The sequence below is a fragment of the Pteropus alecto genome, unplaced genomic scaffold, assembly GCF_000325575.1.
Source record: "Pteropus alecto unplaced genomic scaffold, ASM32557v1 scaffold50, whole genome shotgun sequence".
NCBI lineage: Eukaryota > Metazoa > Chordata > Mammalia > Chiroptera > Pteropodidae > Pteropus > Pteropus alecto.
In genome coordinates this window covers 9619372-9639619 of record NW_006431918.1, presented here as the reverse complement: position 1 = coordinate 9639619, position 20248 = coordinate 9619372, and the positions used below count along the sequence as shown (strand labels likewise).

General features: G+C 38.1%; 1 protein-coding gene across 1 annotated transcript in view; it reads right to left on the bottom strand.

Annotated features, from left to right (window-relative positions):
* NR3C2 (nuclear receptor subfamily 3 group C member 2) overlaps positions 1 to 20248 on the bottom strand; it is a 308616-nt gene that overhangs the window by 70507 nt on the left and 217861 nt on the right. The window contains exon 4 of the mRNA XM_006906271.3: positions 17786 to 17902. Within this exon, the coding sequence (XP_006906333.1) occupies positions 17786 to 17902 (117 nt within the window). The remainder of the gene's footprint in view (positions 1 to 17785; positions 17903 to 20248) is intronic.

The window sequence follows — 20248 nt, the reverse complement described above, 5'->3', positions numbered from 1 at the left end:
ATTAGGATTAGAAATTCCCTTTTAGAGTCAAATATTCTCCTTTTACAAATGTGATCATAGAGAATAAAGATTATGAGACCATGCACAAAATAATGATGTACTCTGTATTTGTTTGGTTTCTGGACTGTCATGCTTAGAACTCGTCTAAGCATTTTACTGCATGACACAAAGTAGGCATTAAATAAGCGCTTACTGAACAAAGGGAAAGAAAAGTGCAAACAAATGAATGAATGTTTTTCTGACCTTGTATAGCTGATCAGATTTCTTAGTGTGATGACTACAGCTACCATTCTCTAACAAAGCTTTTAAGGGAAACAGAGAGAAAGTATGTTAGGTTTCACTTCAACCCTAATGAGCCAGGCTAGTCTACATAGTAAACAACTGTAGCTGAGGCTCAACCGAGCCTTAGTCTGAAAACAAAGGTAAGTCAGGCATCATTCAAGTAGCATCAGGCCAAGTACAGGAGGAAAGCAGACAGCCCTGTCACTTCTAACCTTGGAGAGTCTAAAGAGAGATGACAAAGAGAAAAGCTAAAAAGAAAGCAGCTTTTTACCTCTTTATTTTCATAGAAAAACCACATTCCAGAGATAAAATCCACGAAAGAGGCACTCTACATCCCCCGTCCTTGGGCCCAATTAGTATCACCAAATTTGATGCATCAGTGTCAGCATGAGTTCCTTTTGTGGGTGGAATGATGGGAAATGTCTTTGCCCTTGACCCTGGGCCATCCTTGGGGAATGGGTAGGAATGCAGAAAAAAGCAGTCCCGTCCAGATGACTGTCATCGATTCAACACTTTCACACCCAAATTGTGGGTACCCTAACAGAATCGGCCTTCTAGAACAAGAAGGGACATCACAAAACAGCCAGCTTAATCTCCTCACTTTAAATCAGAGGAAATAAAGTTCCAGAAAGATGAATTGTCTTGCCCAAGATTCCAAATGGCAGGAGAGGTATACACACTGCCTCATCGTTTCAAGTTCAGTGGCCTGTTAACAGTGTCAACACCAGAATTTTTATACAGGATGGGGCTTAGAAAAACGTGTGAAAACACATTTGCTCGATGATACATTTATTTGTATTTATCTAGACTGGAAGGCATTTGATGAAAATTATGAGGGAGAGGCTAAAGACTGACGACCACTTTAACATCTGTTTAATTTGGTGTAAACACTATGCCATCCAAATGGAACTCCAGCTTTTTCAAGAAATAAACAAACAAATAAAAATCCTGTTTTAGGATTATCATAAGAAGTGATCGAAGCTGGATGACAAAGTTACCCATGACTCTCGGTGGCAAGCTGGTTAGCAGACTGACAGTGTTTGTATGATTGTGAGTTGTCCTGAGTGAAAGGACATCTACATTTTGATAATGACACACTAGTTGATTAGACTTGATAAATGGCCCAATAAATGCCATGTATCATTCTAATTATGAATTTCAAGAAGACTTTGAATAACTGTTGTAGATCTGACTATCAAAGCTCTGTGATTTCAATTCAATACATTATAACACGTGGAATGTCTGACACGAGTTGAAGCCCCTGAAGGCAAGTACCTGCAGTTTCCCTAAGTAATAAGCAGCATTTGGAAGAACAGTTCCTACGTACCTACAACTGCCCTCACCATTTTGCCTTTATGGAACAAGAACGTGGCATAAACTACCACCTCCGGGGAGTTTTGTAACATTTTGTATGGATTAGTTTAAGAAATCACATAAATTATTTCCAATGTTTTCAGCTGTTACAGTTCATGATTTTTTAAAATTTTTTTTATACTTGGCTCATATGTTCAAACACAAATTTTTAATCTTGTATTTTCAGGGACCCAGTATCAACCATCTTCTTATGGGGGAGACATATGGTGTATTACCAAAAAAATGGGGAAAAGAGACTAGAAATTTTCAGAAAAAACTCTATAAGATATATTATCCAGCTACTTGGGCAACTTATAAGAATCAAATATGATTAAATATAATTTCAACTCTTTATCCATAAATATATTTTAATTTGCTTATTTCCCAAAGTATAATTATTAAAAGCTATCTATAAGTTAAGGGCTTAATAAAAGTAACCCTATAACAAAGAAGTTCAAATAATAAAGGATCTAAAAGAAGAAGAAAAGCATAGAGCCAGAGATTATAAAAACAGATTTATCTTAGTACTTTTCTTTGTGTGGTCCATGCATGGTCTTCCTTTAGAATCATCTGGGGACTTTCTTAAGATGGCAAATCTTGGGCCATTCCAGATCTACATGCCAGAATATCTACAAGTGGGGGCTGGAAGCACTCATTTTAACAAACTCTCATGTGATTTTTCTTCTGCATTTTGAAATTAAGACATACCAACCTAAATTTTGAATGAGATGACAGAAAGAGAAACAGTGAGAACCTGGAAAAAGGTTGTAAGAAAAGAAGACAGGAAGGGTGGGAAAAAGAGGGGAAGGGGTGATAGGGATAAAAACCTGTTCTATAGCAGAGTTTTACGACCTCATCACTACTGACATTTGGGGCTGGATACTTCTTTGTTGTTGGGTTCTGTCCTGTGCAATGTGGACTATTTAGCATCATCCCTGGCTCCATAATCCCTAGATGCCAGGAGCATGCCCCCACTGCAAGTTGTGACAACCAAAAATATTTCCAGACTTTGCCAAACGTCCCCCTCTGGGAGTATAAATTCCTCTGATTGAGAACCATTGGTCTCCACTAAGGAAGTTGAAAAAAACTAGAATGGTAAACTAGAAAGATAATTAAATCCCTAGACTTGTATAAAAAACAATCAAATGAGAACTGAAATAAGAAGCTTGCTAATTCATTATGCTCCTAGTTTCTTTGATAGCAGAAATCATAAACTAGAAAGTAAATTAAACATAATTGAAAAACTTCATTTTGATCTCTCAGAATTTGGCATATTTCACACAAAAAAATTTGTATTTCTGATATCTTGAAGAGAGATCTTAAAATCTGGCAATATCCGCCTGTTTTCCCTACTGACAACAAATGACTGGAGCTGAAAGCTGGCCTCTCCCTTTAGATGACGCACTGAAGTTTTCCCCTTATGCTTTATAGATAGGTGAAATCTACATAAAATTCCTTACGTATATCATTAGTGTTATAAAAAATTAGAACCTGCATATATTTAGAATTTACATTTAGTTTCCTTGAAATCCAAATCTCATCAGTGCCACACTTAACTACAAACATAATTTACAAGTACCACAGGCACACACATGCCACATACTAGAGAAGGTCCCACAGTTTAGTGTAATCATGTCAGCTTTACAATTCACGAGGCATGGCCAAGCACCCTACCACACCCAAAGGGTGTATGTACTGATGGACAAGTGCATATCCTGTATGTTATTACACTCATAAAAAAAAAAAAAAAATAGAGTGATGACTGACTGATTTCAACATTCTCACATTAAAATTCAAGCTGGGCTTCACACAATAGGCTTCCTTACTGACCATCTATTAAAAATAATATTTGTTCCTGTGATGAAACAGGGCCTTCCTCAAACTTAATCTTCCTTCAGCTGTGTGGCTGGCACTGTTTTCCACGGTCAACTTTCTGCTGGCACCTAAAAAGGTCCACACCCCTAGGTTTATAGCCTGTTTCTCATCTTTGAAAGTCGCACCTTCTTCCCCGTCCCATGAATGGTAGCCCTGCGCCTAGCCAATTTCAGTGTACAATTAAACATGACTACCACGTGAAGGAATTTCCAGATATAACCTGCAGAGAGTTACTTCAACCATGAGTGTAGTTTCACACCGTCCAGTTATGTAGGAATACTTTTTTCTGTCATGGATGAAAGTCCTACAGATCCTCCCTAAAAACATTCTCCTTGTTCATCTGATAGGCTTCTCTGTTTCTCAAAAGTGGAGCACTTTGTGTTTGTGGTCACGAACGCAGAACTGCTTATTTCCATTTGACTCAATGGGCTACCAAAACGGGTTGAGGATTTGTATCAATCTTGGTGAAGTTCTTGAGAAGACAGGTTCTTCTTCCACCTGAAATCAGTACACATTCCTGACTCTGACCTTGGGTTACAACTATTCTGGAGACCATGGATTACCCTGGTTTCATTTATAATCCTTGGGATTTAGTCCACTCAGTTCTTCAAACAAATCTTCATTTTAACCTACTCCTCTTGGGTTTGCCTTGCTCGTTTCTTTTTCTTTACATGCCTCTTATTTATTTCAGAGATTCATTCCTCCAGTCCTTTTACTCTAGGTCAATGCATCCTAACTGCCCTTGACCTTGAACTTAATGCTTCACTGCAAACCATCAGACCAGGGCTAGAAACCCCCACTTTAATAGCACCAACATCTATCTCAAAATGCCATTCTCCCATGATGGTGACAAAAATGTTGTTAAATAAACATAATCAAGAAGTTAAAACATCACTTAAAATTCCCAATTCCCCACCAAGGAATGAAAAGATATGAAAAACCTTTTCTGCGTTATATTATCCCTTAAGAGGTTGCCAAATTATACTATATAAGTCAATATTAAGATCAAGATTTCTTTTTTTTTTTTTTGGAAACTTCCTGGTGCAGAGATGGAAAAATAATATTTATATGAGAACTTAAAAAAAAGATCATCCTTGGACTCTATGGTATAGGACTGCTTTTAAAGTGAAGTCCATTATGCCTTTAATAACTACATAATTAATCAGAATTTTTTTGCTAAATTCAAGCTTAATAATGTATGAGCAAGGTTTAACTGCATGTCTGTGCATGCATTCATTCATTTAGTAAGCATTTATTAAGCAACTACTTGTTTTAAGTGCCCTGGATATAAAGACAAAAGGACAACTCTGTTTCTGAGAAATTCAAAGGCTATTTGTCAAGAAATATCTATAAACAAATAATTATAATAAAATCTGGTAAGTGCTACAATACAGGCTTGGGAAGCACAGAGGAGGTACTAATTAACTTCATCTAAGGAAGTCATAAAAAGCTCTACAGGAGAAGTCTTAATAAATTATACACATGCGTAACATCTTAGAACTGTCTAAAAGGGAACGAGAGCTCTTCCCACTGTGTTAGGACTGACGTGTGAGGGGTATACTTACTGTATGGATGATGAGGTTTTTGAGGCAGGTCTGGAATAATCATAGAGCTCAGCATAGGGCAGAAATATGCAGGCCGTTAAAGAACTGTGTGGACAAAGCTACAACTGGAAGGCTGTGAACAAGAGCCCAGAGTGGAGGGGTGGTGTCAGGGAGTATGAAGAGAGAGGGATGAGGTAGTTGAGTATAGAGAGGGGTAAATTAAAAAATCCTAGAGTGTCAATACGTTTTGTTGAACACAGGTCATTACATAGTGTGATGGGCAAAATAATGGTGCCCTGAAGATGTCCCTAATCCCCGGAACCTGTGAACATGTTACCTTACAGGGCAAAAGGAAAGCTGCCGATGTAATTAAGGATTTTAAGATAAGGTAATTATCCTGATTTGTTCCAGTGTGGTCCACTGTAATCACAAGGGTCCTTGCAGGTAAAAGATGGAGGCAGGCTAGGCAAAGCTGGAGATGTGACAAAAAAAGCAGAGGTAGGAATGATGCATTTAATCTGACTTTGAAGATGGGAAGAGACCAATAGCCAAGGAATGTAGGCAGACCTCCAGAAGCTAGAAAGGCAAGGAAATGAATCCTCTCCTTTAGCCTTGACTAAGGAGCATGACTTGCTGACACATTGCTTTTAGCTCAGTGAGACCCATTTAGGACCTCTGACCTCCAGAACTGTAATATAATAAATTTGTGTGGTTTTAAGCTTATGGTCCTTTGTTATAGCAGCGATAAGAGAGTCATACACTTAGAAATATAGGTGGTTCCCCCTTGGCCTTCTAATGCCTGGTGCAAATAAGAGACCTTTCCTGGGCCTGAAAAGGGGAGGGGACTGTCACTCAAACTAGCAAGACTGACTTGATAGCAACTGCCATACATCACTGGACCAGAGGGAGCTGTGAGCAGAAGTTGTGGACTGTGGTGGAAGGTACGGCAGAGCAGGTGGCAGGGCCAGTCACACAGGATGATGCCCCAGAGTGACCAGGGACCTTTTAAGGGGCAGGGGAGCATTTAGAAGCGGAAAGGTGTGTGTATGGGAGTTGAAAACAAACCAGCATTGTGTTCACTGCTTTATATTCATTCACAGAATCCCATTTATTTCTAATTTAAAATAACCTAACGAGGCCCTTCAGATTTTGTTTATTAAAGAAGAAAAGTCAAACATTTTGAGAATAATTGACCTAGTGGATATGAAAGTCTGTTTGAGAACAGGGCGGTCAGTGAGCCTTAGAGTAAGTAAATAGAGCTAAGCTCTTTTAAGTTGTATGTTGAATCTGTTTTCAGCTCCAGAGTATTTTAATCAAATTTCTTATAGAATAATTGAAGCCGGATAAGGACTTTTCTTTAACCATAAAACAACTGGAAAGTCAACAACAGTGTTGCCGTTAATTACCTGAAAAAGTTTAATGCTGAGACCCAAAACGATGAAGTGGGTCAGGAGGTTATTTACTCTGAAGGACAAACAGAATGGAGAACAGCTCCACCTGGCGACTCGGATGATATGATGCACGTGGACTATTCCTTCAAACCCACTGACCACAGCATGGGAGAGGACAACCATGGGGAGGCTCGGGGCACTGCGTGCGTGTGGCAGGGAGAGGTGGCCCTGGCTCCCTTTCTCTGCCCTCGCCCCTCCCAGCAAATACAAATGTCTGCATGTGTCCAGGGTATGAGCTGGGGGCAAACGAGCAGAGGTGGGTGACACTTAGGGTGGTATTTCTAAATCTGTTTTCTCTTTCACAACAAATCTCAAACCCCTCCGGAGTCCCTCCTTCCCCCCTCAATTTTCTTCCCGAGATTGTACCCACCTGCTTCTCTCTTTCCCCACTCTTAGCTCCCCAAAACAGAACTTTCAGATCATTGTCTTGGTACTTGTCCTCTCCAAAAAGAAAGAACCTACCTTCAGCTTTGAGTTTCAAGCACTCTGCCTCAAATATCTATAATATGGAAATGTACAGCTTATCAAAGAGACTTAAAATTATGGCTTCGTAAGGCACAAAACTAGTAACATCAGTGGGCTAAAAGCTAAAACAGCCCTTTGGAAGGCTAATTTATGGCTGGCAAGAAAAATGAAAATACATTAACGTAAAGTATCATTTTTAGGGGACTTCTGATGAAGAAGTAGCTACCAAATGCTGACTGGTGATTTACTTGAGAAAAATAAAAATAACATTAAAAAGAAAAAAAAAAAAGGCTAAAGAGCTTTAAAAAGAAAAATGCTGCCAGTGTTATAGCAACCCCTCGCAGAGTGGTCCTCGGTCTTTAAAAAAAAAAAAAAAACAATAAAACTTATCCTAAGAAAAATGCTGCCAGTGTTATAGCAACCCTTCGCAGAGTGGTCCTCGGCTCTAGTGAACTGGATGTAACCTCGCGGTTTTATGAGTAAAGATGGCCACGCTTTGTTCAGACTTACTGCGTGACAGTCTCTTGGAGCAAGGTAGGAGTGTAGGTGTTTAAAACAGACTTGACAGAACTCCGAGTCTTGGTAGTGAGAACTGAGAACTGTCCTACGGGGTCACTTAATTACACAGGGCTTCTAGGCTGCCCATCATTCTTACATTCTTTGAATTTGGCTTAAAATTTCTAATCTTACTCAACTTTATTTATCTAAAAATATGAGTATATGCAGAATGGAAAAATGTTTTTGCTCTATGGGATTTAAGTTTTTGCTTTAAAATAAAAAAAGAAAGTGAGCAAATTAACATATGCAAATGTTTCTAAGTAATTACCATGAAATATCTTTCATTTATATAGCAAATAAAGATGAAACTCTTTGAATATTCACTGGTGAATTAGTCTAATTTTAGAATTAAGAATGGCTTGGTTTGAAGATCGCTATATTAAGAAAACTTCATGTTGAAAGAAATTTTCGATTATTAAAAAAATTTTTTTAATTGTTCATAAAAGTTTATCTCTCACTCTCAGATATAGAGGACAACCTGGTGACAGCCAGAGGGGAGGGAGATTGGGGGGCTGGGAGAAAGGGGTGAAGGGTTAAAAAAGTACAAATTAGTAGTTGATAGATGGTCATGGGGATGGGAGCATGACACAGGGACTGCAGTCAGCATTAATGTAATGGGTAGGTGGAGAGCCAGAGGAGAGAAAGAGCAATCGTTTTATAAACTATATAAATATCTAACCAGTGAACTGTATACTTGAAACTAGTAATAAAAAAGATAAAAAAAGTTTGTCTCTCAGTTTCTCTGGCAGTTGCTGAAGATGAGTCCTGAAGAGTTTCTAGGAGAAACAGCAATGTGCTGGGATGGGTTAAGAACTGAAGGGAGACAACAGAAAATCAGCTGCAAGAAAGTGGCTCCCCGAGTCCCAGGTCTTTCTTCACAGATATTTCCTTGCATCTGTTAAAAGAGCTTTAAGAGAGATGGAACGGGGCACACAGGCTAAGGGGTTCAACCAGAGCTGCCTCAGTCTTCCTCAGAAAAGAATGACTTAAGAACTCTAAGGTGGCCAGAAATGTTTAAAGTTGGATTCCATTTTGGGCTGAGAATGTGAAGGGCTGACTTTCATAGCTCAAGTTCAGGGAGCCAGCATCAAGTGAAGAATTTTAAGAGATGCTGAAGTCAGAACGAAGGGGATCTGCAGTTAGGAAGGAGCTGGGGACCTTCCGCGGGACTTCGTGAAGACAGAGCTGCTCCCTTCCAGACAAAGTCCCACACAGGCATCAGTAGATGTCACAGGGCCATTTAATGGGATCAGTGCACAAAGGAAGCAGCCAGGAAGAACCAACCAAATATCAAGGAACAGAGTCACAGAAAGCCATCCTGGGGTGCCATCATGTTGTTTCAGTGGATGTAAGTCCAGGTGCTGGTACCATTCTAAAGCAAAGAGAAAGAACTCTAGGGATTTGGGCCATCATGAACACCAGGGTGACCTTCAATATCCCGTTGCTAAATTCCCAATGCTTATCTGGCTATTAATAAATTACATCATTCTTAAAGATTAGCTTTTTGAAAGCAAAGCCTCTGCCTACCTTGTCATTGCTACACCAAGAACATCACGAGGAACACCTGGAATTTCAGAGGCATGCTGTGGGTATTTGTTGAATTGATGGATGGACTTTTTAAGCACTATGATCCCCTTCTACACAAATTAGATTAATCTCAGCATAAAAAAGAATTACATAGCAAAAGAGTGATGGCTTATTTTCATGACTGTTTAAATGTACATCACATTATTATGCTCTCAAAACAAATACTGTACAAAACACTGAAGGAGGAATATAGAACAACTACATTTTAGAGTTTCTTTTCTTGTTTTTATGACCTAACTTAGCAACTGCCTTTATATTGTTGTTGACAGATCAAAATAATGAAGCAGCACATTCTGAAGAAACTATTTTTATTAGCTCTGCCAGTTCAGCTTTTAAAGCATCTCTGTCAGAATGCAAATCATTTTTTTAATCAATAAATAAAGTGCTCAGCAAGCATGTTGACTCTTCTATCTTTACTCCCCCACTTCATTACGTAAGAGCACTTTTATGTTTCATTATTAACCACTGTAATGAGTATATATTTTATAATTTGATAAATCAGTAAAAAAATTTTTAAATGTTAGAATTGGATTAGCTTTTAAAAGGTATGTTATCTGTTTGAGAAAAATCATCATCTAAAAGACCCTAATGATATTAAATAGCATCCATATTTACTACCAAAGACTGAAGGACTGTTAGAATGTTAGCTGAATGGTTTTCTGTATATTCTAGAGGTGAGAACAGAGGATTTATTGTAACACAAATAGCTTCCTCTCCCCATCTTCACAATCACAGTATTTATGCAGAAAGCCAACAAGCAGCAGATCATTCGTCTCGAGATTTTCAAATGGAAAAAGACAGAGTTATACGCCTTAGTGGACATGCCTGTTAATTGAAAGTAAATGAATTCCATGATTATACCTTTGGGAAGTCAGAGTCTGAGGCAGATGATACAAGTGAGTCCTAGAGAAAGGCAAGGAGGCTTCACCTATAATGATTGATCGCCTGTTTCTCAGCTGACGCAGTGTGGTAAACCTGTGACTCGTGGTTATAAGTGGATTCTTCTCCTTCCCTAATATCTTCATATCCCTCATTCCACACAACTCAAGTACAGAGAGATATTCTACAAGAGACTGTCCACCCTACCCATTAACTGGTGATTAAAGAAATAAGCTTGAGATTTGTTTTACCTATGCTTTCTGCGTTTTGTTTGGTTCAAAGTAGCTACATCGAAAAGCCTTGAACTCTAAAATAAAGCCTTAGCAGTTTTGTTCTAAGAAGGATGAAAAGCTATCGTTTTGCTTTGTCAATCTGTTTACTAAAAACTGACACTTTTTAAAATTCTAAATATAGGGATAACTTATAACATGTGAATAAAAATCAGGGTGTTGAAAAAATTGCTATGATTTAAGGGATGCTCCACAATTAACAGATGATTGTAATTGTTATGAGTTTACACTGGAGGCGCATCTATTACACTCTGATTGCTAGTTATAATCATAGCTCCTTTATCAAAAATGGGGTCAAAAAGTTTCTGGGTCAAAATGTTTCTTGACACAGGTCATGCTTTGTACCATGGGGACCTATAACCTGCCACAAGAGGCTGGGAGTGGGGGCGGTAAGGGCAACAGAGGCAAAAGCAGTTTGTCTATATTCTCTAGAGGACTCAACCCCATCAGAAGCTCTGTTCTGGATAGTGACCAACCAATCTGCCCAGACCTTCTCTACGTAAGTTTGAATACAGGACACTCAGCTGACCATGAAGCTGAGAGAGAGGGGTAGGGGGAGGGAGGGAAGCGGGGAGAGAGAGAGGGAGAGAGCAGGGAGGGAGGGAATATCAAGTAGAAGCATGCAGTAAAAACCATAAGTAAAAGCAACAAGGTAGAAAGGAGAGAGCTTGGTGGAAATAAGCAGGTAAAAAGAGAAAAAAAATATCAAAGCTAAAAGTCCTAGAGGTCCGTGCATGTTGTCTCAAATGGCAGTATTTCATCTCTTCTTATGGCTGAGTAATATTCCATTGTGTAGAGATAATCATGCTAAGCGAAATAAGCCAGATGGAAAACGTCGAAAACCACGTGATATCACTTATACGTGGGATATAAACCTAAAAGCAACAAACAGGACAAATAGAGACTCATGGACATGGACAATAGACCAGTGGTTTACCAGATGTAGATGAGGGTATAAAAAGCATTCAAATATGTGGTGACAGAAAGAAATCTAACTATGGGTGGTGAACACACAATATAATATAAATATGCCTCACTGTTGAATTGTACACCTGTAACTTACTGGATTTCGTTAACGAATGTCACTATAATAAAAATAAATACATTTAAAAAAATTTAAAAAAATAAATGTTTTAGAAAGTGAAAACCTGTTGATTCTAAATGTCATCTCAGTATTCTACACTCACGGAAATTATCAATATTTTTATACCAAAACTCTGTCATCTGAGGTCACCTGAGAGAATGTGAAGCACCATGACTGAAACCAAAACCACAGCTTACACTGTTCTACCAGAGTCAGAAAACTACTGTGTATTACAGAAAATGCCAGGGACTGTGTGAAATGGAAGGCTGCAGGAGGACCAGCCCAATGAGAACCTCGTATCTGAGATGCAGCTCAGGAGGAGGAAGGACAGCTCTGACTCTAGGTCTCTGAAGACCATAAAGGCCAAATGACAAGATATCCTGGACCCAAAAGGTTGGGAACTAAGACTGGCATGACAACCTACCAGGACAGACAACAAACGAAAAAGTTCAAGGAAAAATGGAAGCACCAAAGGACATCTGTATACTCAAGCAGAATGTTTCCGGCACCTCATGATACATACTTAACAAGACCAAGAGAAGCAGCCTCTTGGTTAAGCTCGCAAGGAGTATGCCCACAAACGTGCATATTCTTGGGAGAGATGGACCTTTGCATAGAAGGCCTGTATTGCTTCTGCTCTAAGATGTCACAAGTTATAAGAGACACCAATTCGATTAGAGTTTTAAAGGACTCAAATAAAAATCAAATGTATATATTCACTGCAAATTATAATCACAACAGTTAAACTTTGAAAGGGAAAAAAAAATGCCTTGGAATTGAAGAAATATAGTACATTTTTAAATCCTATTCATTTTGGCACCAATCCCGAACTTCCCTCCATGAAATCTGCAGGGTAAAAATACCAGTTGTTTAATTCACGTTATATTACTATGACAATTAATACGGCTTAACTTATATATGGAGATTCAAAAAATATACTTTCACTAATTTATAAATGTGTTATTTTCCCCTCCACTTTACTCCTCAAAAGTCCCATAAAAGAAATTCTTATTGTCTAGAAGAAAGAGGAATGAAAAGAAGAAAAAAAAATGAGGAATGGTATTTCTTCATAAAAGTTGGTACACTTGGGCTTTCTAAACTTCTACAGACTACTGCATATCCTGCCTCAGGAGACCCTTAAAGATATAAAAATTGTTTTTCTTATTGGATTTCTGATATTAAACCTACTCTCTCACTGGCATTGATCTTGAAATTTCTCTCACCAGACCGCCACTGCGTGTGAGTTTAGCAGGTGACCAAGCCAACTCAATGCAGCAAGTTGCTGGCAGGTAAAGCCAATTTCCTCAAGTAAAAAGATCTCTCTCTCTCTCTGGGCTTTGTGTGTCAGTCACGATTCTGTCATTTTTTGGTCTCTGGGTCATTTGTTTTTCACTCACTTCTCCATTTCAGTTTTTAAAAGCATTTCACAGCAGGAGACTTACTGATGTCTTTAAGTTTTTTGTTTTTTTTTGTTGTTTTTCCTTTTTACCTCCTTCTGTTCAGGGAAAACCTCCCCTTTGGCTATCTGGATGTCTAATCCTTTACTTCTTCAGCTCAGTAGCACTATTATGTAGTCTTATGTTTCCCTTCTTTTTTGTCCAAAATTGTGGTCTCTGTTTTCTTTAAAATTTATTATAAAACATGTTCATATTACTACTAAAATAGAAAAGAGAAGAAAAGCCTTATCCATAATCTTACTTCATTAACACAAACAGTTTTGGTATTTAACATTTCTTCCTAGTTTTCTGACTCATGTAAATCCTTTCACATACAGTTGTAATCACAGAATAAGTAACCTAAATAATTTTGCACAGTCATTTTTCATTATTACTTTCTCAGATTCTATGTTGTTATGAATTTTAATAGCCATAATTTTATTGGCTGATTAATATTGCATTATGTGGATGAGTTTTATTTTGAATATTTCCTTCTCTTTGTTCTTACCAGTTACGTGTGAGTATCTGTTTCTTTAAACAAGCCCTGGCATTTTGGCATTAAGTGTCCCTTCAGCTGTTAACCTAGCTGCCTTCTCTCTACCTCCCAAAAAGCGACCATGATGTTTGCTGCTGCTACTGCTTCCTGTGTCATCCTTCCCTTTTTTCACATGACACATTTCATTCCAAGAGGAAAAGGTGGGCATGATCTGGCCACTCGATTAAGGCTCTTGCTAAGCTGAGTAAAGGAGGTTGCTGGGATCCAGAAAATCTGCAGATATGTTTTGGAGGTAAACTGGAACCAGAATTAAGAGTATCCTGTGGCTTGTGAAGTCTACATTTTTAAAGTTACAGGAAGTAAGATTTCAATCTTTCAGAGTCTTTAAGAGGACTTCTTAGCATATTTAATAAAAAATGAGATGTGGGGGACAGTTTGGAAAGAGGAAAGATGACTGAATTAGAATCCTTTCTTTAAATTTTTGTAAAAAAAATTAAGTATAGTTGATATACAATATATTATTTTTAGGTGCACAATATAGTTATTTGACATTTATATATCTTATAATGTGATCACGCTAAGTTTAGTAATCATTTGTCACTGTGATGACAGGTGATTACTAAACATTCCATTTTTCAAGTCTCTAATGATATGATCCTGGATTCCAAGTTCCTCATCTGTAAAACTGGAAGAACCTCTAATATCCCCTCTGTACTCTACGGCTAACGGTTAAAGTGCAGACAAGCCAGAAACACCCCAAAGGACTCATTACTCATTCTTGGTCTGAGGGCCACTTAGCTTTAATGCTATGTTTTATGTATTTTAAAAGAACTTCTAAAAGACATGTATAGATCATCCTCTTCTGAACACTGGCATGTAAAAGTAAAGCAATTACTTCCTTGGGCAAAGGCGGTGAATTCTGTAGGTAGAATGACTTTTTAGGTCTACTCAGAGGGGCTACAGCAAGAATGGCAGGCCCAGCTTGGGGCCAGAAAAGCTGTTATTTTCCTTTCAATTTCTCTGTTGACATTCTCACATCTCCTGCTATATTTTCCTTTGCATGCAGCCTAAAACTCAGCAGGATTTTAAAGAAAAGGAATGGTACTTCTGTCAGGAGGGAGGGAGTAAATCTAGAGAAAAGGGAAGAGGCACATTTTATGGCTGTATTTTCTGAGAAATACAAACCTACTCATTCTTCTCCCTTCCTTCTACTTTCTAAGGGAGAGCCTACTTTGGGAGCATGGTTAGGAATACATGCTAACCAGCTGACAGGATAAGAAAAAAAAAATATTTTAGATTCCTGAAGTCTTTAGAATACGATGCCTAATTTTGTTCCTGGAGTCATGATCATTTACTAGCAGAAAACGTCTTTCAAGTATTACCCTGGATTGCCTTCTGCCTCACCCCCCAAGAAAGGCTGCAGAGAGGAAGGATAGATAAAAAGAGACTGGACAGCCCTGCTTTGCTAGGAAAACAGGGGTGAGACTGGAACATGTCTCGAAAGGTTTTAATTCACATTTTAACTTAAAAAATTGCTTCATATTAAAAGGTTAAACTTCCCATTATCTTTTTTAATATAATAAAATTGCATTTTCTTTTGCCCAAATTGAAACTAAAAGCGAGGCTTCAAAATAAACGATAATGGAAAAAGAAAATTACAATGTACAGTAGTACTGCAACTGGATAATTAGTAGATTATTTAATCCACAAACCAGAAGTAGTTAAATTATAACTTGAACCTAAAGAAAATATTACTTTCATAAATGTTAATTTCCCCTCTGCTTGTTTTTGACTCACTGCTTTCAAGAGCCTCAAGATTCAAAGTAAGCTTTCTCTCTAGTAAAATGTTTTTTACTAAAACCCACAAAACCTATTCCGCATATACAGAAACCAACAACAAATTATGTGAATTTTGTATCAAGTTCTGTGCCAGACCTCACTTACATACAGATCATTGTGGACACAAGTGAAAAACCTGAGTGCCACAGTTGCCATTAACAGATAATCTGGGCAATGTTTTCAATGCCGATATACAAACAGTGGACCCGTAACATACAGCAATGATGTGGGGTATGGGCCATGGCCCCCGGAACAGAGATTTGTGTTTTGGCTCTGCCACTCCCTGGTCTGTGGCCTTGGGCCAGCTCTTTTGCCTTCATGAACTCACTTCCTACAGGGACAGATTAATAGCATGTATCACACAGTGTTGCTGTGATGCTTAAAAGAGATGACACATGTAAGGGCTCAGCAGTGTGCTCAGAACATGTAAGCCCTCAAAAATGCCAGTTACTCATTCATTTATTCAACAAATAGCTCATGAACAGCCACTTTGTGCCAGGCACTGTCCTAGTCACTAAAACAACAAAATTTCTCCCCTGATGGAATGTATACTCCAGCAGAAAATAATATTTAACTATGAAATAGAACTTACACTAATTTACAATTATTTGTAAACCAGTAGGTCTCTATGCCACTGAGAGGACACTTAGCAAAGTTTGGAAACATTTTCAAGTGTTACAACTGGCACCTACTTGGTACAGACCTATAATGTGTAACAAAGAACCATCTGGCCCAAAACATGAACTACACAGTAACCCTCTACTAAAGGTTATGTATTGACTCGGTTGATCCTTAAAATAACCTTATGAGGTAGGAATTATAAGTATAGCTATGTTGTTATTTTTTATACTAACGAATAGTAACTTTTTAGATAGCATAATTATATAACATGGTAATATATTATATGTCAATATATAATATTTATAAAGTTATATAAAATTATATACAGATACTTTAAAAATACCTTCCTAATATGTATGTGTGCTGAAATATGGATGATGGATTTTACAAAATTGGACCAAAGACCATACATACACTTGTGCCGTCTAGATTTTAAATTATTAACCTCTCTTGATCCTCACTCGCATGCTGCAGGGGGTGATCTTTTGTACCACATCTGTGATGGTTTCCATATCGGAAGAAGGAAGCAGGGTGGTGTACTAGAAACACCAGACCCGGAGTGCAGAGGTCCAAGATCTACCTTGGTCATCCCACTAGCTGTGGCATCTCTGGGCAAGTCGCTTAACTTCTCTGGGCACCTGAGCTTTACCACCACCAAAACATGGGGCAGTAGTCTTTCAGGTACTGTGCAAAGGTGCCGTAGAAACCGCGGTGTGTCGCCACCACCTACTGCACCACTGAGGTGCACTGGGTGATCACTTTCTTTTCACTGTTCACTGACTCATTTAATCCTCACAGCCAAGAGGTAAGTGCACTGATCAGTGCAAGTTGAAGATAAGGAGACGAGGAAACAGGGCAGCTTGCCCGAGGTTACAGGGTCAGGAAGTGGCAGACCGAGAGTTCCAACCAGGCGTTCTGGCTTCAGATCCTCCCTCTTAGCCAGCGGGGGCTTCTCTGGCCGAGCTCCTGTTTGCGGTAGTACTTGACTTGTACGTAGTGGTGATGTCTTCAATTCTTTTTTTCACAGCTTCTGCATTTATTCCATACTTAGAAAGGTTTTCTCTACTTGAAGAGTATTTATAAAAATCCATGTTTTCTTTTAGTACTTCTGTGGTTATATTGCAAAGTTTAAATCTTTGAAATACCCAGGATTTATTTTGGTGGATCGTAAGAGTTTGGATTCAACTTTTTGTTTTCCAGATGGCTTCCCAGTTGTCACAATAATTTCTGTTGAATAATCTACCCTTTCCCCACTGATTTGAAATGCCAACTTTATTATATATAAAATTATCATATTAGTTGAATCTATTTCTTGACTTTCTGTTGATCTGACAACCGGTAAACAAACACATAGACTATTTTAATTACTGTAGCTGTATCATATGTTACTATTTGGTAGAGCTAGTTGCCCTCATTATTTTTCTTTTCCAAAATTTTGCTGGCTGTTCTTTAGGAACTTAGAATCATCCACTGGTATTTTTATTAGAATTGTGTTATAGTTCTAAATTAATTTGGGGAAAACTGATACCCTTAAGAAGTTGAATCTTCCCATCTATGGACATTGTGTACTTCTGTGATTGGTTTGTCTTTTACTGCTTCCCACCTTTTTTTGGTGAGCTCCTATAACATTTTATAGTTTTCCTCATGCAGGCCTTCCTTCATTATGTTTACTCCTCGACTTAGGAATGTATTCCTATCTGGTTAACAGATATGATAATAAAAACTGTTAGCTACGATGTTATATAAAAAGTCATTTTTGTTTTGGTTTTGGTTGCGTGCCCTATTCTTGAAAACTTCTCTAACTCAGGGTTGAAAACTTCACTAGGACCATAGCCATAGAACTTTTCTTCATAACGCCTGTTAAGAAATACTTCTCTCCTAAAATGTTTTAGCATCAATATAGAACTTATTAGATTTTAGAAATCTTTGCTCTGTCTTTAGTTTCATCTTAAATTTTAGGAGTACATACAACCTAATGGTGTTATAGAGTAACACTTTTTATTGAACTAAAAACATAAAACTTACCTCCTAAATTCATTCCAGCTTGAAGACATTTCTGAAGTCTGCAGGCAGGACAATTTTTCCGTCGAATCTTATCAATGATGCAATCATTTCTTCCAGCACATAAATAATTGTGTTGCCCTGAATAAAAAATAAATTAAAAAAAAAGTTAAAATAAACACTATTATACTAATATAAAGTACTAACATGTATACTCAGAATATGAAATTTCCTCTTTCCTTCCTTGAAATCTCTTCTTCACAAAAGCAGAAGAGAAACATGATTTATGGATAATACGGTCCCAGGAATGGTCAGCTTAACACAGTGGAGACTTTAGATTACAGATAAGATAGCTCTGTTTATTTCTAGCAGGTTCTCATAAAAGTTGAGCTATATTCCTTCACTGTTTAAATTTTTCGATAGCTACATGAGCCCTCTCCGGTGATGGGCAAACTTCGTTCAGATGTCACGACAGCACCAATGTAAACAAAGGACCTGTTACAGCTGTTTTAGCTGCTGTGCCTGCTCACCGTTTACACATGTGATTGCAACGGGAAGACTTTCAAATTATACAATAATTACTTCAAATGTTTAACTATTTCATTCTGCAGACCAAACTGGCACAAAAATATTCAGATGTGAGAATACGCTGAGAGAGTAGCATCTACCGGCAAAATGTAAAATTGTAGCCTAGCTCTATTATTCATTTACTTATACCAAAAAAAAAAAAAAATCTACAAAGCATCTACTAGGTACTAGGCACTATTAGAAACACTAGGGATACAGCAATTCATAAGACAGACAAAAATCCCTACTCACGTTAACTTTTATTCAATTGGGGGGAGGCAGATAATAGAGAAGGTAATTAGGTAAAATATACAAATGCCACACAGTAATAAATGCTAGGAGTAAAAAGAAGGGAAGGGGGAGGTGTGGGATGATATGGGAGGATACTGACATTTTAGAAAGAGTACATACAGGGGAGGCCTCACTAGAAGTGATTTTTAAAGAAAAGTCTGAAGGAAATGAAGGCGCTTCCTGTGTGGACATCTTGGAGAGAAAACACACCAGGCAGAGGGAAGAGCCAGTGAGGTAGGGACAGGGGTGGGGACAGTACTTGGCATGTTTAAAGAACAGACAAGTGTGAAAGGGCAGAAAGAATGAGTGGAAAGTAAAAGGCAATGAGGAAAAAGAGCTAATGTGAGTCAGATCACGTAGGGCCTTATGGATCGTATTCGACTTTGACTTTTACTCTGAGTGAGATGGGAAGCCACTAGCTAAGAGGACTTTGAGCAGAGAAATGACTTGATGTGATTTACATTTAAAGATCATCACTCTGGCTGCTGTGTTGCCAGTTGACTGCAGCAAGCTAACAACAGAAGCTGGGAGACCAGGAGCAGGTTCCCACCATAATCTAAGGGAGAGATGATGGTGGGTTAGGTCAGTGTGGTAGCTGTGGCAGCGGTGAGAAGTGGTCAGATTCTAGATGCACTTTGAAGCTAGAGCTGCTAGGATTTGCTAATGGACCAGAGAAAAAGAGGAGTGAAAGAGGCATTAAGATTCTTGGGCTGAGAAATTAGAAAAATGGAAGTGCCAATAAATTAAAATGAGGAAAGACAGTAGGAGCACGTGGTTTATAGGAAGTCATCCTAGCTTCAGTCTTGGACTTGTTAAGTTTGAGAGGCCTGAGAGGTAACTAAGTAGAAGTATCAAACTGGCAGTTAGATACGCAGTCTGGATTTAGGGCGAGGTCTGGGCTAGAGATGTAATCAGCTTGTGGTCATTATTTTAAGCCTTGAGACTGGATGAGATCAGCTGGAGAGTGAGGCACAGACTGGGAAGAGAAGGGTCCGAGGACTGAGTCATGGGTTACTGAAAACATGCAGACGGAGAAGAGAGGGTGTCTCCCTGATGACTGGACAGTAGAGAGCAGGCTCGAAAGCACTCCCTTCAGCCTGGTATCCATCATGCTCCTCTGGTTGAAGATTACTAAGTAAATTATAGTAAACGTTCAATAAAAATAATGTGTACTATTTAATGAAATTAATATAAATTCATCTAGAACACATTTTTGGTAACATTCTAGTAAATCTTAGTAATAACAACAATGAAACAACAGTAATAGGATAAGGAAATCTATCAAAGTGAAGAAACAAAACCCCACTGTTACAATAACCTAATAATTTATTAAAAACTGAAGGCTCTTAATAAATAGAGGTAGGTGTAGATAAATGCACAAAAGCAATCAATAGGTAGAGTATAACCGTGGGACAGCATTAAGTAATTTAATGTGTGTGTGGCTGGAGTCTCAGAAGGAAAGGAGAGAACAGATGAGAAAACATATATGAAAATTTCCAAATCTGAATGAAACTACAACCAGAAATCTAGAAAGCTTAGCAAATACCCCCAAATATATATATAATATATAATTTATATATGTCTATAAATATATAAATATATACATATATAAATTAAGGAACAACATGG